At 51.8% G+C, this 25,533-nt stretch overlaps 1 protein-coding gene across 1 annotated transcript in view; it reads left to right on the forward strand.

Moving 5' to 3' along the window:
* STAB1 (stabilin 1) overlaps positions 1-25,533 on the forward strand; it is a 769,578-nt gene that overhangs the window by 60,517 nt on the left and 683,528 nt on the right. Inside the window, exon 2 of the mRNA XM_078661896.1 lies at positions 8,558-8,644. Within this exon, the coding sequence (XP_078518022.1) occupies positions 8,558-8,644 (87 nt within the window). The remainder of the gene's footprint in view (positions 1-8,557; positions 8,645-25,533) is intronic.

A 25,533-nucleotide genomic window follows, 5' to 3' on the forward strand; every position in this document is an offset into this window, starting at 1 on the left:
GTGCCGGGATGGCGGGGCCTGGCCAGGCCCAGGGTTGGGGTCGAGCTGAGGCCACGCGGCCGCGTGGTGCAGTGTCCAAGATGGCGGCTGGGCCGGCCAATGGTGCTGACGGGGGCCCGGGCCCGTGACACAGAGACATCCGGGAGCAGGCGTCCCGGAGGGGACGGGTTGCGGGTTGCTTCTGCGGGTAGCCCCCGGAGAGCCGGTGTCTGGGCCCTGTCATGCGGGGAGGGAGCGAGCCCTTCTTGGGGCCTGTCCAACATGCGTCCCCCCCAGCTGAAGGCGGGGAGAGTCACCCATCCTCTTGGGGACTCTCCTCGTCGAGGCGGAAAAAGCGGGACAGGCCATCCGCGTTGGCGTGGTCTTGGCCAGGGCGATGCTCCACAGTGAAGTCCATCCCCTGCAGGGAGATGGACCATCGCAATAGTTTGGGGTTCTCCCCCCGCATTTGCATTAGCCATTGCAGGGGCCGATGATCTGTTTGTACCCGGAAGTGGGTTCCGAAGAGGTAAGGCCGGAGCTTCTTGAGGGCCCATACTACTGCGAAGGCCTCTCGCTCAATGGTGCTCCAGCGCTGTTCTCGGGGCAGTAGGCGTCTGCTGATGAAGGCCACTGGTTGGTCGACTCCCTCGGGGTTCAGTTGGGAGAGGACGGCCCCGATGCCATGGTCTGATGCATCAGTCTGGACGATGAACTCACGGCTGTAGTCGGGGGCCTGGAGCACAGGAGCGGTGCACATGGCGGCCTTCAGCCTCTCGAAGGCCGCTTGACAGTCGGGAGTCCAGTTGACTGTTCTTGGGTTGGTCTTGGATGTGAGTTCCGTGAGGGGCCCCACAATGCTGCCATAGTCCTTTACGAACCGCCGATAGTACCCGGTGAGCCCCAGGAAGGCTCGGACCTCGGTTTGGGTTACGGGGGGGCGCCAGGACTGGATGGCAGCGATCTTGAGCTGGAGGGGGGCCACCAGACCGCTCCCCACTTGGTGTCCGAGGTAGGTCACGGACCCCTGGCCGATTTGGCACTTGCTGGCCTTGATGGTGAGGCCGGCCCGTTGGAGGGCCTGCAGGACCCCTCGGAGGTGGCGGAGGTGGTCTGACCAGTGGCGGCTATACACCGCGATGTCGTCCAGGTATGCGGCGCTGAACTCTTCGAGGCCCGCCAATACCTGGTTCACAAGTCGTTGAAACGTGGCTGGAGCGTTTTTCATGCCGAATGGCATCACTCTGAAATGGTATTGTCCATCCGGGGTGGAGAAGGCGGATCGTTCTTGTGCCCTGGGGGTGAGGCCGATCTGCCAGTAGCCCGCCGTCAGGTCAAAGATGCTTAGGTAGCGGGCCGCCCCCATGCGGTCAACTAGTTTGTCGGCTCGGGGGATGGGGTGAGCGTCGGTTCGGGTGACAGCGTTCAGACCCCGATAGTCGACGCAGAACCGGAGCTCGGGTGTGGTGCCCGGGGCCGCAGCTTTGGGGACCAGTACAACCGGGCTGGCCCAGGGGCTGTCCAAGGGTTCGATGACTCCGAGTGCGAGCATCTTGGAGACTTCTTCTTGGATGCAGGTGCGTACCCGATCTGGTACTCGGTACGGCCGGTGTCGGATAGGAGGACTGTCGCCAGTGTCCACGTCGTGCAGGCACCAGGGGGTGACCCCGGGTGTGAGGGAGAATAGGTTTGCAAATGGCAGCAGGAGGGCCCGACAGTCTTGGCGCTGCTCCGGGGTCAGAGCCTCGGAGAGTTGGACCCCGTCCACCGAACCATCTTTTTCCCCGGTCCCCAGTAGGTCAGGGAGGGGCTCGGAGTCCTCTTCCGCCCCACTGTCTGTAGCCATCAGCAGGCTGAGCTCCGAGCGCACGAAGTGGGGTTTGAGTCTGTTGGCGTGGAGGACCCGGAGGGGGTTCCGGGGGGATTCCATGTCGATGAGGTAGGTGACGGGGCTCTTACGCTCGATCACCTTGAAGGGCCCCGTCCACTTGTCCTGTAAGGCACAAGGTTCGATGGGGGACATCACCCATACCTGCTGGCCAGGCTCGAATTCGATGGAGGAGGCATGTTGATCGTACCACTTCTTCATGTCCTCCTGACTGGCTTCAAGATTGGCTTTGGCGATCTCTCTGAATCGCCGGGTCTGATTACGGAGGGTCAGGAGGTACTTGTAGACGTCTGGAGGGGTCTTCAGGGGGGCCATTTCCCACTCTTCTTTAACTAGGCTGAGAGGCCCGCGAACAGGGTGTCCGTACAGGAGTTCGAAGGGGCTGAAGCCGAGGGACTTCTGGGGTACTTCTCGGTAGGCGAAGAGGAGGCACGGTAGTAGCACGTCCCACTGGCGGCGTAGGGGTTCTTCCAGCCCCATGATCATCCCCTTGAGAGTGCGGTTGAATCGCGCGACCAGTCCGTTTCCTTGCGGGTGATAGGGGGTTGTGAATCGGTAGGTGACTCCGCACTGTTGCCATAAGGATTTCATATATTTTGAAATAAAGTTCGTGCCCCTGTCGCTGACGACTTCCCTGGGAAAGCCCACCCGAGAGAAGATTCCCATTAAGGCTCGACCTACCACTGGTGCGGTTACAGTTCGAAGGGGAACCGCCTCAGGATAGCGGGTGGCGTGGTCCACCAGGACCAGGATGAATCGATGCCCTTGTGCTGTTCGGGGGTCCAGGGGCCCCACAATGTCTATTCCCACCCTTTCCAACGGGGTGGTCACAACGGGGAATGGTTGCAGGGGTGCCTTGAGTTTGCGGCCGCTCTTCCCGCTGGCCTGGCAGGTCGGGCAGGACCGGCAGTGGTTGGAGACGTCATTTCTCATTTTCGGCCAGTAAAAGTGAGTCACCAGGCGGTTGTATGTTTTGTCTTGCCCCAAGTGTCCAGCCAGGGGGACATCATGGGCCAAGTTCAAAAGGAAGTCTCTGAAGCAGAGGGGCACCACCAGCACTCGACTGGCCCCCAGCTCCGCTATTCTTTGTTCGCTGTACAGTAAGTCATTGTCCCAATAGATCCAGTGGGCTCCTGCGGTGTCTCCTGCGCTCTGGGCGAGCGCTTGCTGTCGCAGTCCCTCGAGGGAGGAACATGTCTTTTGCTCTTGCCGGAATTGTTCTTGGGTGGGCCCCCCTTCCTGACGCCACTGAGCCAGGTCGGGAAGGTCTTGGGGCTGAGCGGCCTCTTCTTGGGTTTGTTCCGGGGGGTCGGTAGGGATGGAGTTTCCCTCTGGAGCGATCGGGGGAGGCGGTGCTGGCCATTCGGGTTCTTCAGATCCAGGGATGGTGTCGGCGGCCATGGACCGGGTTGTTACACACGCCCAGCCCGGGAGGCCCAACATCCCCAGGTGCTCTCTTCTTTCAACGGCTGCCCACGGGGAACTCTCGAGATCGTTCCCCAGGAGGCAGTCCACGGGGGCATCGTCGCGGACAGACACTCCTCCCCATTCGAAGGGGACGCAGGCCATCTGACACAGGCTCTCCGAATTGTCGGCCGATCGGACGGGGCAAAGAACGTTTGGCAGGATTTGTTCTGGGGTCACCAGGTGACAATGGACGGCCGTCACACTGGCCCCTGTGTCACGCAGGGCTTCGGCCTTACGCCCATTTATGTTCACCCACTGACTGTATTTCCTGGTGTTGGCTGGTAGGGGAGCCCGCGGGATCAGGTCTCTTCCCCCTAGGCAGGCCAGGGTCATGGCGGCGGGTCCCCACTCGGGCTGCTCCTGCTCGTACTCGTCAGGCTCTTCGGAGACTTGCTCTTCCCCTAGGGCGGCGGCAGCCATCTGGCGGGGCCCGGGGGTCTGGTTCTTTGGGCAGGTTGGGTCACTGGCATAGTGGCCGACTCGTTGGCATCGGTGACAGGTAACGTTCGCTCGGAACCCCGGGCGCATCGGGGGGTTGCCCCGGCCGGCCGGGGGCGGGGTGTTGTTTGCGGGAGCGGCCGGGACGGCGTCTCTGCCCCGGCCCTGTCCTCCTCCTCCTCCCCGGGGACGATGATGACCTTGGTTGGTTCTGTTCTGCTCGTTTGGCCCACTCCGGGTCACTCGGGTGCTCTCCCATCGGTCAGCCTCGGCGGCGAGCTGCCGTGGGTCAGTCAATTTGCTGTCGAGGAGGTGCTGCCTGAGCTCGACGAAGCAGTTGTTGGAGAGGTGCTCCCACACAATGAGGTTGAAGAGCTGCTCGTAGGTTGTTACATTGCTACCCTTGATCCATCCCTCGAAGGCTCGGCTGAAATAGTTCACATATTCTATCCAGGTCGTACCCGGGATCCGGGTGCAGTTGCGGAACCTCTGGCGGTACATCTCGGGCGTCAGCCCATATCGACTGAGGAGGGCGGCCTTCATGTGGTCATAGGACGTCATTTGATGGTCCGGAAGCTGCAGCAGGGCATCCCGGCCTTCATTGACGAATCTCCCCCATAGGCCGGCTCCCCAGTCACTTCGAGCGATCCGGTGGGCAGTCATTGCGATCTCGTAGGCCTTGAACCACTGCTGTATTTCGTCGTTCCGATAATATTCACGGACCACATCTTTGGGGATGTGGACCTTCTGTTCGGTAGTCCCTGGGGGGTGCGGTTGCTCGGGCACCCCTAGGACTTTGTTCTGTTTGCGCATTTCTATCTCCGCCAGCTTGCACTCGTGTTCGTATGCCAGTCTTTTTTCTTCGAGTTCTCTCTGTCTCTGCTTTTCCTCTCGCTCTTCTTGGAGCCATAAGTGTTCTAAGTTCATCTTTTGTTCTGCCAGTTTCAATTCTCTGTCTAATTTGAGCCGTGCCAACTCTAACTCGTGTAGTCTATTTTTCTCTCGTTCTCGGATCTCTTCCCGGGAGAGATCTGTTCTCCTTTCTTCCGTCAGAGTGGTGTTTGTCTCCGGGGCTTCGGGGTCCCGGGGTCCGGCGATATTTGTCTCTGCCCAGGATTCTAGGGCGTGTTTGAAGTCCTCTTTCGTGCTCAGACCGGTGGTGGCAATGCCTAGTTCTATGCAAAATTGTTTTAGCTCTCGGTGGTTGTACTCTTCCAGTTTTTCCATCTGGAATTTCTTTGCAGATCCGCTCTCTCTGGTCGTCATTGTGGATTAGTCGTAGGGTGAGTTACTCTCTGTACGGTTACGCGTTGGTTCGGATCGCGCCGCTGGCCACCAATGTTAGACGGGGACCTGGAGGGTCGGCCGAGCACAAGGGGAGAGGCCTCCGGTGAGGGCCGTCTCCAGCGATCGTGCAGACAAGTAACTTCCCCCCCCACAGATGGACACCACACGAAGATCAGATTAACACCTTTTATAGGCAGTTCTTGAAGTAAGGTAGTACGATACAAGGAGATCAGGACACGATGATCCTCTCAATTCTAGTCTCTAGTAGGGAAAGGGGGTAGCGGGACAGTCTTGGTACCTACGGGTACTGAGGTGAAACGGTGGTAGCTCACAATCCTCGAGCTCGGTGTTCGGACGGGTCGGACCGCGGCAGCGCCAGCAGGTCCCGAAGAGGTCGTAGATGACAACGGGCCGCGGCAGCGCCAGCAGGTCCCAACGAGGATGACGGTTACAACGGGCCGCGGCAGCGCCAGCAGGTCCCACGAGGATGAAGGTTGCAGAAGGCCGCGGCAGCGCCAGCAGGCAGGACGATAGTTCACAAGGCAGGGCTGCGGCAGCGCCAGCAGTCCGTCAAGGATGAGTTCTTCTTGGTGTCTCTCGACTCCAGGATACAACTGCCTTCCTGCTCTGGGGCTGCCTCAGTTATAGGTCTGGCGCCCTTTGATGTCCGGACCCTCGCACTGGGAGGTCGGGAGGTCCGGGATGAGGGAGTCCAGACACCCAGCAGGGGGGTGGAGCCAGCACCCGGGGAGGCTGGGGGCGATCGGCACCTGGCGGGGGAGAGCCATCGACACTTCTTTCTCCCATTAGCCTGCCAAGTGGTCCGTTCACCTCCTGGGTGGATGGTGGTGCCGGGATGGCGGGGCCTGGCCAGGCCCAGGGTTAGGGTCGAGCTGAGGCCACGCGGCCGCGTGGTGCAGTGTCCAAGATGGCGGCTGGGCCGGCCAATGGGGCTGACGGGGGCCCGGGCCCGTGACACAGAGACATCCGGGAGCAGGCGTCCCGGAGGGGACGGGTTGCGGGTTGCTTCTGCGGGTAGCCCCCGGAGAGCCGGTGTCTGGGCCCTGTCATGCGGGGAGGGAGCGAGCCCTTCGTGGGGCCTGTCCAACAGGCGCTTGCATGTATGTGTGTGGTGATGGTAGGTGCTTGCATGCCTCTGTGTGGTGATGGTAGGCGTTTGCATGCCTGTGCGTAGTGATGGTAGACGCTTGCATGTATGTGTGTGGTGATGGTAGGCGCTTGCATGCCTGTATGTGGTGATGGTAGGCACTTGCATGCAAGTGCTTATTGATGGTAGGCGCTTGCATGCATGTGCGTGGTGATGGTAGGCGCGTGCATGCATGTGCGTGGTGAAGGTAGGTGCTTGCATGCATGTGTGTGGTGATGGTAGGTGCTTGCATGCCTGTGTGTGATGATGGTAGACGCTTGCATGTATGTGTGTGGTGATGGTAGGTGCTTGCATGTATGTGTGTGGTGATGGTAGGTACTCGCATGCCTGTGTGTGGTGATGGTAGGTGCTTGCATGCCTGTGTGTGGTGATGGTAGGTGCTTGCATGTATGTGTGTGGTGATGATAGGTGCTTGCATGCCTGTGTGTGGTGATGGTAGGTGCTTGCATGTATGTGTGTGGGGATGATAGGTGCTTGCATGCCTGTGTGTGGTGAAGATAGGTGCTTGCATGTATGTGTGTGGTGATGATAGGCGCTTGCATGTATGTGTGTGGTGATGATAGGCGCTTGCATGTATGTGTGTGGTGATGATAGGTGCCTGCATGCCTGTGTGTGGTGATGGTAGGTGCTTGCATGTATGTTTGTGGTGATAATAGGGGCTTGCATGTATGTGTGTGGTGATGATAGGCGCTTGCATGCCTGTGTGTGGTGATGGTAGGTCCTTGCATGTATGTGTGTGGTGATGATAGGCGCTTGCATGTATGTGTGTGGTGATGATAGGCGCTTGCATGTATGTGTGTGGTGATGATAGGTGCTTACATCCCTGTGTGTGGTGATGGTAGGTGCTTGCATGTATGTGTGTGGTGATGATAGGCGCTTGCATGTATGTGTGTGGTGATGATAGGTGCTTGCATGTATGTGTGTGGTGATGGTAGGTGCTTGCATGTATGTGTGTGGTGATGATAGGCGCTTGCATGTATGTGTGTGGTGATGATAGGTGCTTGCATGCATGTGTGTGGTGATGGTAGGCGCTAGCATGCCTGTGTGTGGTGATGGTAGGCGCTTGCATGCATGTGTGTGGTGATGATAGGCGCTTACGTGTATGTGTGTGGTGATGATAGGCGCTTGCATGCATGTGTGTGGTGATGGTAGGCACTTGCATGCAAGTGCTTAGTGATGGTAGGCGCTTGCATGCATGTGTGTGGTGATGATAGGCACTTGCATGCCTGTGTGTGGTGATGATAGGCACTTGCATGCAAGTGCTTAGTGATGGTAGGCGCTTGCATGCATGTGTGTGGTGATGATAGGCGTTTGCATGCATGTGTGTGGTGATGATAGGTGCTTGCATGCCTCTGTGTGGTGATGGTACGCGCTTGCATGTATGTTTGTGGTGATGATAGGCGTTTGCATGTATGTGTGTGGTGATGGTAGGCGCTTGCATGCCTGTGTGTGGTGATGGTAGGCGCTTGCATGCAAGTGCTTAGTGATGGTAGGCGCTTGCATGCATGTGTGTGGTGATGGTGGGCGCTTGCATGCATGTGTGTGGTGATGGTAGGCGCTTGCATGCATGTGTGTGGTGATGATAGGCGCTTGCATGCATGTGTGTGGTGATGATAGGTGCTTGCATGCCTCTGTGTGGTGATGGTACGCGCTTGCATGCATGTCTGTGGTGATGATAGGCGTTTGCATGTATGTGTGTGGTGATGGTAGGCGCTTGCATGCCTGTGTGTGGTGATGGTAGGTGCTTGCATGCAAGTGCTTAGTGATGGTAGGCGCTTGCATGCATGTGTGTGGTGATGGTAGGCGCTTGCATGCATGTGTGTGGTGATGGTAGGCGCTTGCATGCAAGTGCTTAGTGATGGTAGGCGCTTGCATGCATGTGTGTGGTGATGATAGGCGCTTACATGCATGTGTGTGGTGATGGTAGGCGCTTACATGCATGTGTGTGGTAATGGTAGGTGCTTGCATGCCTGTGTGTGTTGATGGTAGGTGCTTGCATGCCTGTGTGTGGTGATGATAGGTGCTTGAATGCATGTGTGTGTGGTGATGGTAGGCGCTTGTATGCATGTGTTTGTGGTGATGGTTGGCACTTGCATGCCTGTGTGTGGTGATGGTAGGCGGCCAGTGCTTTCATCTGTCCACAGGGGCTGGCTTGGGGACCCTGCTCCCCCCTCTGTGCAGGAGACTAGCTCCTTTGCCTCACTGCCCCACAGCAAGGGTTCTTACCTCAATGTTTATCTTTGTTTGGCCTGGTTGGACCACTCGCTGTAGTGTCTCGTGTTTGATTGCTCCTTGAGTCCAACCTTTTGTTCTCTTTGTTCCATTCACAGGAAACCGCCGTGGGGAGAGTCGCGCCACAGAACACAATCTTCAATGACTGCAGGAATGTGTGCCACCGCGCCACCGATACTGCCCAGGTTGGTACCACTCAGATCCTCACTAAAAGAGATGTTCTACAAGAGCGGTGGCCACCGCGGGGCCCCTGAACTGTTCAACAGGGGGCCTCTGGGGTGGACACCTGCTCTGATTCTAAAACTATTTCCACATTACAAGTTGAAGTTGTGTTCAGATGGAGTTTGTCTCTTGCTTGAAGTGATTGTGAGAGGTTGCTACCTCTCTGTCCTGATGAAGACCCTACTTCGAAATCATAGTATAGGGGATCGAAACGTCAATGTGTAGATGAGTTGACTGTAATAACAAAGCCTACAGTTGTCAATCCTGATGCTAATTTGAATCTATGATATATGAATAAATGACTTTTCTTTAGTAAACATTATTTAAAAAATAAAAACACAGAATACACACTTCTGTCACTTTTGGTCACCAAGCACGATCAACATGCCGTCCCACGGAGCACCTATCTATCTATGGTTATATGTGCATAATGTTGCCATAACAGTGATTCAACTATCGTGCATTTAGTACATATATTTGTAGTTAATCTATATAGCATCCAAACACTATTTCTGAAGGAACCACTGCATTTTGATTTTAACTATAGGGATTTCAGGATATCCACATGAGTTACATGCACATACAATGAATGAGCATAAAACATGTTTGCATAGGACTTATGCTGTAAATCTGTCATGTGTCCTGCTCCCCTGGACCTACACTGGACACCCCATATGTAAATACAGCGTTAAAGAGTCTTTCTGGCAATACTACAGAATCCCTCACCGCAATAATGGGCAAAAATGCTAAAAAAAAAAACACCTGTGGAGGAAGTGAAATCCTTCTGTTGCACTTTTAAGAGCCACAACTTTCTCCAGAAAATGCCTTTTCAAGCAGACCGCAGGCTCTGATTTACATTCGGCTTAAATTGCGCCGATTCTAGTGTGACACAAAGGGTGACTTCAGGCCCGGTTCTAGCAGGTGGGCCGGGTGGGCTCGGCTCACCCATGACCCTTGGCCCTCCCAATCGTGGTGAAAGATGCACCTGCTAAATTCCTTTAACTTGCTCTGTGTGGTACCTGTAATGTGTGCAGTAATTCTGTGGGCATTAGGACCTTCTCGGCTGAGGAGGCGGGATGAGGGAGGGACAGGGGAAGAGGTGGAGTCATGCCCGGGGAAAGGGCAGTGGTATGTCTAAAGGGGAAGAGAGCAGACGGAATGAAGAAGATTGAGACTCCTGCACCTGAGTCTGTGTCCTTTGTTTTAGGACACTACAACTGGCGACGAGTGGTGGCCACGGCCCACGCGGCGTGGGTTTATCGCCTTGCGAGCGTTGGCTGCACTGCATACGTGCATGGAGCGCTTGGCGAGGGTCTGCCTGACGCGGTTCGGGAGCCTACCCCGACCACGTTCGCTGATGAGCACCGCGATCCGGGTGCCTACCCCGGTCGCTTCTGGCCCGTTGAAGGAGGAAGGGTGTTAAGAGCCCCCCTATCGTTGGAGCAGCGTGGGGCACCGGTGAAACCCCCCCCCGACGTCGAAGCATCGCGGAGGTCCTGCGTCGCAAAGTGTGCAGGAGCGATCTGGGAGCCCACCCCAGTCGTGTGTAACTGTGCCCGTACCTTTGGGTGAGTGGCTTTGTTTCCTTCTCTGGATGCTGAGGAGGTCCGGCCAGTGGAAGAGTTGCTGCCGGTGTGCATAAACAGGCTAAATCTCGTGGGGTGTGAGAGTTCCTGGTGGCCATCTTTAGGTCAGGCGCCTGCACCAATCCCCTTCGAGGAAGTGCCGGCAGGCACCTTGAAGTCAGGCGAAGTGCCTGAATTAGCATCAAGTATTGGTAAATGTACTGGCAATTCATCAAGCATTGGCAAAATCGATTGAAACATCAGAGAATAATCAAGCATTGGCAAAATCAATTGAAACATCAGAAAAATAATCAAGCACTGGCAAATTCAACTGAGAAGTTAAGACCACACTGTGTGTATTTTCCTTTGTGTCCGCCCCCCCCCCGCACTAGCACTCAGATTTCATCACGGCGCTAGGTGCCTCATTTACCGATCTTAGGGTGAATGAATGTACGTAATTTTTAAAATTGCACTTACTGCACTCTGCCTGTGTTGGCAGTTTTTAACTGCTTCTCCCCTGCAGTGACCGGCCGATTGTAGGGCCGACATCCCTCGGGGCCCGAACTGAGTTTTAAGCGGCGGCCATTTTGGGTACGGCTAACCTCTCCTGGCGCTCTAGTCGCCACTATAAAAACACCCGGCCATGACTACGCGCAGCGGACGCGTTCAGCGGGCGCGCCGTATTCGCGCCGGAGTCAAGCCAGAGTCCAGCCCGTCTGCGCCCGTCCGCGACCGAACGGGGCGCAGGGCCGGACCCCCTGACGCATCTGATACTCTCGGCAGGATGGGAACTTACAGGTACAACTTACACTATACCAGACAAGAATTACTTTCCCTATGTCCGAAACTTGAAGACAGCTGTCATCATACTCTTTAGGTTGACTCTCTACCTCTTTCTTGCGAGACCTGTAACTACACTTCTCAATTATCTAAGAGGGATAAGCGGGAAACACCAAAGCTAAAAATGTCGCTATTAAATTGTAGATCGATGAAAAAACATAAACTAGAGATATATGACTTATTGATGGAGAACAGCCTTGATGTGCTGTTCCTTACCGAGACATGGTTAGATGAAACATCATCGCCGGAAGCTCTTGAAGCCACTCCTCCTGGCTACTGTCTACTTAGACTTGATAGACAGAAGCACCGAGGTGGGGGGTTAGCTATTATTTATAAGTCAGATCTAGAATGTACCCTACTGAAAACCATGTTACCTAATAGTGAGAGTGGCCTCTTCACAATAAAAGCAGGATCTACAAATGTTATTAGCGGACTGCTAATATACCGCCCGCCCGGAGGGGTAGCACAGTTCGGCGACCAGCTTTTGGAACTGATAACTCAACCGGCACTCCGATATAAAAAATTTCTTATTTTGGGCGACCTCAACCTGCACTTTGAAGACATGGAGTGCGGGGAGGCACAGGACGTGGCTACAGCACTCAAATCCCTAGGGCTTAAACTGCAATCCAGATCCCCCTCGCACCAACTGGGCCATCTTTTGGACCCCATTTTTGCTAACTGGGAGGATATTAAGGTTTCCACTCCAGTCAGAATAATCTGGTCTGATCATTTCATTATCCCATTTGTGATAGAAGGTATACCTTCAGAATCTAGATTTTGCATACCTCTACCTCAGAAACGCAGAGACTGGAGAAAATTCAAGCAAGAGTCATTTAAACTTGCCCTATCAGAGAATCCCCCGCCCCCTAGCAATACCCTGCAGGAAGCGTGGAGCAATTATGAAAATTGGGTGTCCAATGCACTGGATACAGTAGCACCCTGGACACTCAAATCTCCCGCAAGACAAACTAAAACTGCCCCCTGGTTCTCTGAAAAACTTAAAGCAGCCAAAGCCAAATGTAAAAATTTGGAACGGAGCTGGAGGAAAAGCTACAATCCAGAGTGCAAAATACTTTAAAGAACAGAATAAAAAAAATATCAGAAACTAGTGAGATCAGAGAAGAGCTCCCACCTCAAGAGCAGAATAGAATCAGCTTCCAACCCCACTAGAGAACTATTCGCCATCTACAAAGAGCTTACGGTCCCGTCTAGACTTGACGCCCATTACACCTTCTCTAGCGAGCTATGTGACTCTATAGCGGATTTCTTTGTCGGCAAGGTCGACAAAATTCATGCCACCTTCACAGACAATGCTGACCTCTCGATTAAACAGGTAGAAGTAAGAGATAATTATATCATAAAATCTCATCTTACATGCTTTAAGGTACCTGAGAGGCAGGAACTATGAAACATTGCTAACAGCATACAGTCTGGCTCTCCCTGCGACGTGTGTCCCCCTGCTCGCTGTAAAGGTGTCATGGAGAGCATGATCGATCAGATTATTCACATAGTCGCTTTGTCGCTTCAAGAAGGCCAGGTGCTTGATGAGTGGAAAACAGCCCAGGTGATCCCTTTAAAAAAAAAAAAAACAATGTCCATATCTCCCAACTCCAAAATCTTCGTCCCATCTCCCTTCTTCCCTTCTGTTCTAAAATCGTGGAAAAAGTGGTCAATGGGCAACTTATGAAATATTTGGAGGAGGAATCCCTCCTCCACCCCACACAATCAGGATTTAGAACTGTCTACTCCACGGAGTCAGCCGTTCTCTATTCTACTGAGTGCCTTAGACAGATGGTGGATGAAGGTCAGACAGCAGCGTTGGTTTTATTAGATCTCAGTGCAGCTTTTGACACCGTGCTGCACACAACGCTGCTGTCTCGTCTCACAGATATGGGAGTGGAGGGATCGGCCCATGCCTGGATAAAATCCTTCCTGGCTAATAGGAACTTCCAGATGCACTGTCCCCCCTTCAAATCCTCCCCTAGGAAGTTGAGCCGTGGGGTACCACAGGGCTCGAGTTTGAGCCCCACTTTGTTCAATCTTTACATGCAACCCCTGGCTCACATAGTGGAAGCATTTGGGGTGGATATTGTCAGTTATGCTGATGACACTCAACTGATGTTCAAGCTTACGCCCGACCACAGAGAAGATGCCACTAATTTCTCCAACTGTCTGTCATCAGTGGCTACATGGATGAACGACAACTGTTTGCACCTAAATGGCGATAAAACAGAACTGCTGGTCGTTGGGAAATCTCCCTCAGCATGGTCGCACATGTGGTGGCCCACAGAACTGGGCAATCTTCCCCTTCCCGCGGATTCTGTCAAGAATCTTGGAGTAACGCTTGACTCTGATCTCTCCTATAAATCTCACGTCAGTAAAGTGACAGGCAAGTGCTTCGGCATACTGAAAATTCTTCGAAAGGTTCTGGATCTTCTCCCTTTTAGCGCCAGAAAGACAATTGTCCATGCTCTAGTCACTCCCCACCTTGACTATGGAAATGCTCTGCTCTTAGGTTTGAGTAAAAAAGGCCTACACCAACTTCAGTGCGTCCAAAACGCTGCTGCGCGCCTAGTACTCAACCTACCTGGCAGAGCATCTGGGAAGACTGCCCTTGCAAAGCTCCATTGGCTCCCAGTCAAGGAACAAATTAAATTTAAAGCTCTCTGTTTCATGCACCATATCGCCCAGGGCAAAGGCCCAGGCTACCTGCAAAAACTATCACCAGGCCGCAAAAAATGTCCTACCGCCCAGCATTCCCCTTGGTCTCCCAATAAAAATGATACCTCACTTGTGTGGGTGTCTAATGCAGAATCGTCTAAAAACGTATTTTAAAAAAAATACAGCACTTAAAGTACACTGTGCTGTACTCTCAATCCCTATGTTTTTGGCCCTTCCCAGTTGCAGGCCCCTGGCCCACCCACACAAGTCAGGTATCATTTTAAGGGGGACGCTGAGGGGAACGCTGAGAAGTAGGACATTTGTTCAGGCGCGGTGATCTCAGCAAGAAATGGGAGGAACATGTGATTTTTTGGGGTGAAATTTGAGGCTTGCACGGGATTCTGGGTAGGAAAAATTGGGGAATCTATGCAAGCTATACCTCCCTGAACTTCCCCGGGTGTCTAGTTTTCAGAAATGTCTGGGTTTGGTAGGTTTCCCCAGATAGCCCCCGAGCCCAGGACCAAACACCTTGAAAAACCAGGTCATTTTGTGATAGATAATTCTGATATCTCCACAATACATTTTGGGCCCTTCCATGATGCGGGTACCTGACCTAACCACAGAAGTGATGCACCATTTTTATCGGGAGACCTGGGGGAATGCTGGGTGGTAGACAATTTTTGTCAGCCCGGTGAGCCCACAACTTTCCCACACAGAAACATGAGAAAAAAGTGTGGATTCTGGGTAGGAAAATGTTGGAGGATCATTGCAAGCCACACCTCCCTGGAAACTAGATACACAGGGGAGTCTAGGGAGGCGTGGCTTGCATGGATTTCCCAACATTTTCCTACCTAGAATCTCCTGCAACCCTTAAATTTAGCTAACAAAAAAATCAAATTTTCCTAACTTTTCTGTGTGGGAAAGTTGTAGGATCACCACGCCGCCACAAATTTCCTACCATGCAGTGTTCCCCAGGACTCCCGATAAAAATGCTACCTCACTTGTGTGGCTAGGCATAGTGGCTGCAACAGGAAATGGCCCAAATTGTACTGTGGAGACTTCAAAAATACCTATCATAATACAACCTGGATTTTCAAGGGAGGTTACCTGGGTATTTGGTCCCGGGCTCAGCGGCCATCTAGGCAAACCTACCAAGCCCACACATTTCTGAAAAACTAGACAGCTGGAGGAGTCCAGGGAGGTGTGGCTTGCGTGAACTCCCCAATGCTTTACTACCCAGAATCCCCTGCAAACCTCAAATTTAGCTGAAAAAATCAAAATTTTCTCAGATTTCTGTATGGGAAAGCTGTGGGATCACTGGGCTGACACAAGTGTCCTACCACCCCGTGTTCCCCCAGGTCTCCCCAAAAAAATGGTCCCTCACTCGTGTTGCTGGGCCAAGTGCCCATGGCAGGTAAGGGCCCAAAGCGTATTGTGGAGATATCAAAATTACCTATCACAAAACAAACTGGTTTTGCAAGCGGGGGCACCTGGGTGTTTGGCCCCGGGCTCGGCGGCCATCTAGGGAAACCTACTAAACCCACACATTTCTGAAAACTAATACTCTGACCACAGTCATGGGACACTAATACTCTGAGCCCAGTCATGGGACACTAATACTCTGAGCCCAGTCATGGGACACTAATACTCTGAGCCCAGTCATGGGACACTAATACTCTGGCCGCAGTCATGGGACACTAATACCCTGAGCCGAGTCATGGGAGTCCAGTGAAGTATGGCTTGTGTAGATCCCCCAATGTTTTCCTACCCAGAAACCCCTGCAAACTTCAAATTTAGGTAAAAGAAATAACTTTTTCCGCACCTTTTTGTGTGGGATCATCGTGTTGGCACAAATGTCCTACCACCTAGTATTCCCCTTGGTCTCCCGAGTATAACCTGCATGCATTCATGGGTACGTTGAAATGAGCAGTCAGTCTTACCACAGAGGCCATGTGTGGAGCATTGGCACAGCACTCACTCACGTTACGTACCTTGAGCTTCACAAAAGAGACATGATGGATGTAAATAACATTTGTGTTCAACACACATAATAATCAACACAACAAGAACATCATCTATTTCTGGGCATAATTCACCTTTGGAATTATTACTAGCAGCACTAGGCCCAACCTTGTTTGAATGACATCAGCAATACGCACACTTCGGAAAGATTCTATTCTATGCCCCCCCAGCATCCTTATGCGGTGCAACATGTTGTCCACCCTAGAAATTCTTTTGATTCAATACCAAACAGTTAGAGGATGCACCCCGCGTTACAGCGATATCAGAAATATGTAGGTACACATAATGATACCATTTTTTAGCAGCACCACGAGCAGAGGCAGCACGGGTAAAACCAATGTAACACGTAATGCACTTCTAGCAAGACATCAATGTGTAAGGCAACACTGCCAGTCAGTGATGTGAACCACAGGCGGTCCACAGACGGTCATTCCCACAAACACACTCACTTCACACCGATACGCAGTGCAACGGATAGCAGGCTGGTCCGTACGGAACGTCCTGGCACACATATGCACTCAGCACCCTAATACTAGGACCACAGTCACATGAGACTAATACTCTGATCCCAGTCATGTGACAGTAATACTCTGACACCAGTCGTGTGACTGTAATACTCTGACAACAATTGCGTGACAGTCATACTCTGACACCAGTCGTGTGACAGTAATACTCTGACCGCAGTCATGGGACACTAGTACTCTGACCGCAGTCATGTGACAGTAATACTCTGTCCGCAGTCATGGGACACTAGTACTCTGACCGCAGTCATGTGACAGTAATACTCTGACCGCAGTCATGGGACACTAATACTCTGGCCGCAGTCATGGGACACTAATACTCTGACCGTAGTCATGTGACAGTAATACTCTGACCGCAGTCATGGGACACTAATACTTTGCCCACAGTCATGGGACACTAGTACTCTGACCACAGTCATGTGACAGTAATACTCTGACCGCAGTCATGGGACACTAATACTCTGACCGCAGTCATGGGACACTAATACTCTGGCCGCAGTCATGGGACACTAATACTCTGCCCGCAGTCATGGGACACTAGTACTCTGACCGCAGTCATGTGACAGTAATACTCTGACCGCAGTCATGGGACACTAATACTCTGACCGCAGTCATGGGACACTAATACTCTGGCCGCAGTCATGGGACACTAATACTCTGACCGCAGTCATGGGACACTAGTACTCTGACCGCAGTCATGTGACAGTAATACTCTGACCGCAGTCATGGGACACTAGTACTCTGACCGCAGTCATGTGACAGTAATACTCTGACCGCAGTCATGGGACACTAATACTCTGGCCGCAGTCATGGGACACTAATACTCTGACCGTAGTCATGTGACAGTAATACTCTGACCGCAGTCATGGGACACTAATACTCTGGCCGCAGTCATGGGACACGAATACTCTGACTGCAGTCATGTGACACTAATACTCTGACCGCAGTCATGGGACACTAATACTCTGGCCGCAGTCATGGGACACTAATACTCTGCCCACAGTCATGGGACACTAGTATTCTGACCGCAGTCATGTGACAGTAATACTCTGACCGCAGTCATGGGACACTAATACCCTGAGCCGAGTCATGGGAGTCCAGTGAAGTATGGCTTGTGTAGATCCCCCAATGTTTTCCTACCCAGAAACCCCTGCAAACTTCAAATTTAGGTAAAAGAAATAACTTTTTCCGCACCTTTTTGTGTGGGATCATCGTGTTGGCACAAATGTCCTACCACCTAGTATTCCCCTTGGTCTCCCGAGTATAACCTGCATGCATTCATGGGTACGTTGAAATGAGCAGTCAGTCTTACCACAGAGGCCATGTTTGGAGCATTGGCACAGCACTCACTCACGTTACGTACCTTGAGCTTCACAAAAGAGACATGATGGATGTAAATAACATTTGTGTTCAACACACATAATAATCAACACAACAAGAACATCATCTATTTCTGGGCATAATTCACCTTTGGAATTATTACTAGCAGCACTAGGCCCAACCTTGTTTGAATGACATCAGCAATACGCACACTTCGGAAAGATTCTATTCTATGCCCCCCCAGCATCCTTATGCGGTGCAACATGTTGTCCACCCTAGAAATTCTTTCGATTCAATACCAAACAGTTAGAGGATGCACCCCGCGTTACAGCGATATCAGAAATATGTAGGTACACATAATGATACCATTTTTTAGCAGCACCACGAGCAGAGGCAGCACGGGTAAAACCAATGTAACACGTAATGCACTTCTAGCAAGAAATCAATGTGTAAGGCAACACTGCCAGTCAGTGATGTGAACCACAGGCGGTCCACAGACGGTCATTCCCACAAACACACTCACTTCACACTGATACGCAGTGCAACGGATAGCAGGCTGGTCCGTACGGAACGTCCTGGCACACATATGCACTCAGCACCCTAATACTAGGACCACAGTCACATGAGACTAATACTCTGATCCCAGTCATGTGACAGTAATACTCTGACACCAGTCGTGTGACTGTAATACTCTGACAACAATTGCGTGACAGTCATACTCTGACACCAGTCGTGTGACAGTAATACTCTGACCGCAGTCATGGGACACTAGTACTCTGACCGCAGTCATGTGACAGTAATACTCTGTCCGCAGTCATGGGACACTAGTACTCTGACCGCAGTCATGTGACAGTAATACTCTGACCGCAGTCATGGGACACTAATACTCTGGCCGCAGTCATGGGACACTAATACTCTGACCGTAGTCATGTGACAGTAATACTCTGACCGCAGTCATGGGACACTAATACTCTGCCCACAGTCATGGGACACTAGTACTCTGACCACAGTCATGGGACAGTAATACTCTGACCGCAGTCATGGGACACTAATACTCTGACCGCAGTCATGGGACACTAATACTCTGGCCGCAGTCATGGGACACTAATACTCTGCCCGCAGTCATGGGACACTAGTACTCTGACCGCAGTCATGTGACAGTAATACTCTGACCGCAGTCATGGGACACTAATACTCTGACCGCAGTCATGGGACACTAATACTCTGGCCGCAGTCATGGGACACTAATACTCTGACCGCAGTCATGGGACACTAGTACTCTGACCGCAGTCATGTGACAGTAATACTCTGACCGCAGTCATGGGACACTAGTACTCTGACCGCAGTCATGTGACAGTAATACTCTGACCGCAGTCATGGGACACTAATACTCTGGCCGCAGTCATGGGACACTAATACTCTGACCGTAGTCATGTGACAGTAATACTCTGACCGCAGTCATGGGACACTAATACTCTGGCCGCAGTCATGGGACACGAATACTCTGACCGCAGTCATGTGACACTAATACTCTGACCGCAGTCATGGGACACTAATACTCTGGCCGCAGTCATGGGACACTAATACTCTGCCCACAGTCATGGGACACTAGTACTCTGACCGCAGTCATGTGACAGTAATACTCTGACCGCAGTCATGGGACACTAATACTCGGACCGCAGTCATGGGACACTAATACTCTGGCCGCAGTCATGGGACACTAATACTCTGCCCGCAGTCATGGGACACTAGTACTCTGACCGCAGTCATGTGACAGTAATACTCTGACCGCAGTCATGGGACACTAATACTCTGACCGCAGTCATGGGACACTAATACTCTGGCCGCAGTCATGGGAAACTAATACTCTGACCGCAGTCATGGGACACTAATACTCTGACCGCAGTCATGTGACACTAATACTCTGACCGCAGTCATGGGACACTAATACTCTGGCCGCAGTCATGGGACACTAATACTCTGGCCGCAGTCATGGGACACTAATACTTTGACCGCAGTCATGGGACACTAATACTCTGGCCCCAGTCATGAGACACTTATACTCTGACCGTAGTCATGTGACAGTAATACTCTGACCGCAGTCATGGGACACTAATACTCTGACCGCAGTCATGGGACACTAATACTTTGACCGCAGTCATGGGACACTAATACTCTGAGCCCAGTCATGGGACACTAATATTCTAAGCCCAGTCATGGGACACTAATACTCTGAGCCCAGTCATGGGACACTAATACTCTGAGCCCAGTCATGGGACACTAATACTCTGGCTGCAGTCATGGGACACTAATACTCTGACCGCAGTCATGGGACACTAATACTCTGGCTGCAGTCATGGGACACTAATACTCTGACCGCAGTCATAGGACACTAATACTCTGACCGCAGTCATGGGACACGAATACTCTGACCGTAGTCATGGGACACTAATACTCTGAGCCCAGTCATGGGACACTAATACTTTGACCGCAGTCATGTGACAGTAATACTCTGACCGCAGTCATGGGACACTAATACTCTGGCCGCAGTCATGGGACACTAATACTCTGACCGTAGTCATGTGACAGTAATACTCTGACCGCAGTCATGGGACACTAATACTCTGGCCGCAGTCATGGGACACGAATACTCTGACCGCAGTCATGTGACACTAATACTCTGACCGCAGTCATGGGACACTAATACTCTGGCCGCAGTCATGGGACACTAATACTCTGCCCACAGTCATGGGACACTAGTACTCTGACCGCAGTCATGTGACAGTAATACTCTGACCGCAGTCATGGGACACTAATACTCTGACCGCAGTCATGGGACACTAATACTCTGGCCGCAGTCATGGGACACTAATACTCTGCCCGCAGTCATGGGACACTAGTACTCTGACCGCAGTCATGTGACAGTAATACTCTGACCGCAGTCATGGGACACTAATACTCTGACCGCAGTCATGGGACACTAATACTCTGGCCGCAGTCATGGGAAACTAATACTCTGACCGCAGTCATGGGACACTAATACTCTGACCGCAGTCATGTGACACTAATACTCTGACCGCAGTCATGGGACACTAATACTCTGGCCGCAGTCATGGGACACTAATACTCTGGCCGCAGTCATGGGACACTAATACTTTGACCGCAGTCATGGGACACTAATACTCTGGCCCCAGTCATGAGACACTTATACTCTGACCGTAGTCATGTGACAGTAATACTCTGACCGCAGTCATGGGACACTAATACTCTGACCGCAGTCATGGGACACTAATACTTTGACCGCAGTCATGGGACACTAATACTCTGAGCCCAGTCATGGGACACTAATATTCTGAGCCCAGTCATGGGACACTAATACTCTGAGCCCAGTCATGGGACACTAATACTCTGAGCCCAGTCATGGGACACTAATACTCTGGCTGCAGTCATGGGACACTAATACTCTGACCGCAGTCATGGGACACTAATACTCTGGCTGCAGTCATGGGACACTAATACTCTGACCGCAGTCATAGGACACTAATACTCTGACCGCAGTCATGGGACACGAATACTCTGACCGTAGTCATGGGACACTAATACTCTGAGCCCAGTCATGGGACACTAATACTTTGACCGCAGTCATGGGACACTAATACTCTGGCCGCAGTCATGGGACACTAATACTTTGACCACAGTCATGGGACACTAATACTCTGGCCGCAGTCATGGGACACTAATAATCTGACCGCAGTCATGGGACACGAATACTCTGGCCGCAGTCATGGGACACTAATACTCTGAGCCCAGTCAGACACTAATACTCTGGCCGCAGTCATGGGACACTAATACTCTGGCCGCAGTCATGGGACACTAATACTCTGGCCGTAGTCATGGGACACTAATACTCTGGCCGTAGTCATGGGACACTAATACTCTGGCCGCAGTCATGGGACACAATACTCTGAGCCCAGTCATGGGACACTAATACTCTGAGCCCAGTCATGGGACACTAATACTCTGACCGCAGTCATGGGACACTAATACTCTGAGCCCAGTCATGTGACAGTAATACTCTGACCGCAGTCATGGGACACTAATACTCTGACCGCAGTCATGGGACACTAATACTCTGACCGTAGTCATGGAACACTAATACTCTGGCCGTAGTCATGGGACACTAATACTCTGGCCGCAGTCATGGGACACAATACTCTGAGCCCAGTCATGGGACACTAATACTCTGACCGCAGTCATGGGACACTAATACTCTGAGCCCAGTCATGGGACACTAATACTCTGGCCGCAGTTATGGGACACTAATACTCTGACCTCAGTCATGGGACACGAATACTCTGACCGTAGTCATGGGACACTAATACTCTGGCCGCAGTCATGGGACACTAATACTCTGACCGCAGTCATGGGGCGCTAATACTCTGGCCCAGTCATGGGACACTAATACTCTGGCCGCAGTCATGGGACACTAATACTCTGACCGCAGTCATGGGACACTAATACTCTGACCGCAGTCATGGGACACGAATACTCTTGCCGCAGTCATGGGACACTAATACTCTGGCCGCAGTCATGGGACACTAATACTCTGACCGCAGTCATGGGACACTAATACTCTGACCGCAGTCATGGAACACGAATACTCTGACCGTAGTCATGGGACACTAATACTCTGGCTGCAGTCATGGGACACTAATACTCTGACCGCAGTCATGGGGCACTAATACTCTGGCCCAGTCATGGGACACTAATACTCTGGCCGCAGTCATGGGACACTAATACTCTGACCGCAGTCATGGGACACTAATACTCTGACCGCAGTCATGGGACACGAATACTCTGACCGCAGTCATGGGACACGAATACTCTGGCCGCAGTCATGGGACACTAATACTCTGAGCCCAGTCATGGGACACTAATACTCTGGCCGCAGTAATGGGACACTAATACTCCGGCCGCAGTCATAGGACACTAATACTCTGGCCGCAGTCATGGGACACGAATACTCTGACCGTAGTCATTGGACACTAATACTCTGAGCCCAGTCATGGGACACTAATACTCTGAGCCCAGTCATGTGACAGTAATACTCTGACCGCAGTCATGGGACACTAATACTCTGACCGCAGTCATGGGACACTAATACTCTGACCGTAGTCATGGGACACTAATACTCTGGCCGTAGTCATGGGACACTAATACTCTGGCCGCAGTCATGGGACACAATACTCTGAGCCCAGTCATGGGACACTAATACTCTGAGCCCAGTCATGGGACACTAATACTCTGACCGCAGTCATGGGACACTAATACTCTGGCCGCAGTCATGGGACACTAATACTCTGAGTCCAGTCATGGGACACTAATACTCTGGCCGCAGTCATGGGACACTAATACTCTGAGCCCAGTCATGGGACACTAATACTCTGGCTGCAGTCATGGGACCCTAATACTCTGGCCGCAGTCATGGGACACTAATACTCTGGCCGCAGTCATGGGACACGAATACTCTGACGCAGTCATGGGACACTAATACTCTGAGCCCAGTCATGGGACACTAATACTCTGACCACAGTCATGGGACACGTATACTCTGACCGTAGTCATGGGACACTAATACTCTGAGCCCAGTCATGGGACACTAATACTCTGACCACAGTCATGGGACACGAATACTCTGGCCGCAGTCATGGGACACTAATACTCTGGCCGCAGTCATGGGACACTAATACTCTGGCCGCAGTCATGGGACACTAATACTCTGACCGCAGTCATGGGACACTAATACCCTGAGCCCAGTCATGGGACACTAATACTCTGACCGTAGTCATGTGACAGTAATACTCTGACCGCAGTCATGGGACACTAATACTCTGGCCGCAGTCATGGGACACTAATACTCTGGCCGCAGTCATGGGACACTAATACTCTTGCCGCAGTCATGGGACACTAATACTCTGAGCCCAGTCATGGGACACTAATACTCTGACCGTAGTCATGTGACAGTAATACTCTGACCGCAGTCATGGGACACTAATACTCTGGCCGCAGTCATGGGGCACTAATACTCTGGCCGCAGTCATGGGACACTAATACTCTGGCCGCAGTCATGGGACACTAATACTCTGGCCGCAGTCATGGGACACTAATGACCGCAGTCATGGGGCACTAATACTCTGGCCGCAGTCATGGGACACTAATACTCTGGCCGCAGTCATGGGACACTAATACTCTGACCGCAGTCATGGGACACTAATACTCTGACCGCAGTCATGGGACACGAATACTCTGACCGTAGTCATGGGACACTCATACTCTGGCCGCAGTCATGGGGCACTAATACTCTGGCCGCAGTCATGAGAAACTAATACTCTGGCCGCAGTCATGGGACACTAATACTCTGGCCGCAGTCATGGGACACTAATACTCTGACCGCAGTCATGGGGCACTAATACTCTGGCCGCAGTCATGGGACACTAATACTCTGGCCGCAGTCATGGGACACTAATACTCTGACCGCAGTCATGGGACACTAATACTCTGACCGCAGTCATGGGACACGAATACTCTGACCGTAGTCATGGGACACTAATACTCTGAGCCCAGTCATGGGACACTAATACTCTGACCACAGTCATGGGACACGAATACTCTGGCCCAGTCATGGGACACTAATACTCTGGCCGCAGTTATGGGACACTAATACTCTGACCTCAGTCATGGGACACGAATACTCTGACCGTAGTCATGGGACACTAATACTCTGGCCGCAGTCATGGGACACTAATACTCTGACCGCAGTCATGGGGCGCTAATACTCTGGCCCAGTCATGGGACACTAATACTCTGGCCGCAGTCATGGGACACTAATACTCTGACCGCAGTCATGGGACACTAATACTCTGACCGCAGTCATGGGACACGAATACTCTTGCCGCAGTCATGGGACACTAATACTCTGGCCGCAGTCATGGGACACTAATACTCTGACCGCAGTCATGGGACACTAATACTCTGACCGCAGTCATGGAACACGAATACTCTGACCGTAGTCATGGGACACTAATACTCTGGCTGCAGTCATGGGACACTAATACTCTGACCGCAGTCATGGGGCGCTAATACTCTGGCCCAGTCATGGGACACTAATAATCTGGCCGCAGTCATGGGACACTAATACTCTGACCGCAGTCATGGGACACTAATACTCTGACCGCAGTCATGGGACACGAATACTCTGACCGCAGTCATGGGACACGAATACTCTGGCCGCAGTCATGGGACACTAATACTCTGATTCTAGTTATGTGGCGGTGTGACACTTCATGAGGCTGCTCTGCTCTATCATGTCTGAAGGAAAAGGGAAGAGACAGTTTTTGAAATCTGAGTTTAAGTTTTGGGGCATTAAGTGCTGAGCACAGTCCAGATTACGAATCCTCCACATTGCGAATCGTCCGCGTGCCTACCTTCAACATACCACCAAACCTACTTACTGTGGAAAGGATGCCACATTTCAGCCCGTAGTCCCATGCTTATTAACTTTTTAACTGCTGTGGACCACCATTTAATCATTACTGGTATCCGGGGACACCCACTGAGTCATTATCACAAAAATGATGAACTATTTTATTTAATTCACAAACGCATATTAAAAAATAAAAATCTGAATGGGAAGGTCAGAGATTCTCTAAATTCCACTGAGGCCATCCTTCGTTCATTCTATAACTTGTCTGATTCGCTTGCTCTGCTCCCACAAATCAATATGGGGATACCAACTTCATTTTGTAGCCTCAAATATCACATCCTTCACATTGAAATTAGGGCTGGACGTAGTTCGTGAAGTAGCGCTAAGCGTAGCTACGTGAAATGCACTTCGCACTACGTGAACTACGCGTAGCACTACGC

This window comes from Lissotriton helveticus, chromosome 9, assembly GCF_964261635.1.
Source record: "Lissotriton helveticus chromosome 9, aLisHel1.1, whole genome shotgun sequence".
Taxonomy (NCBI): Eukaryota; Metazoa; Chordata; class Amphibia; order Caudata; family Salamandridae; genus Lissotriton; species Lissotriton helveticus.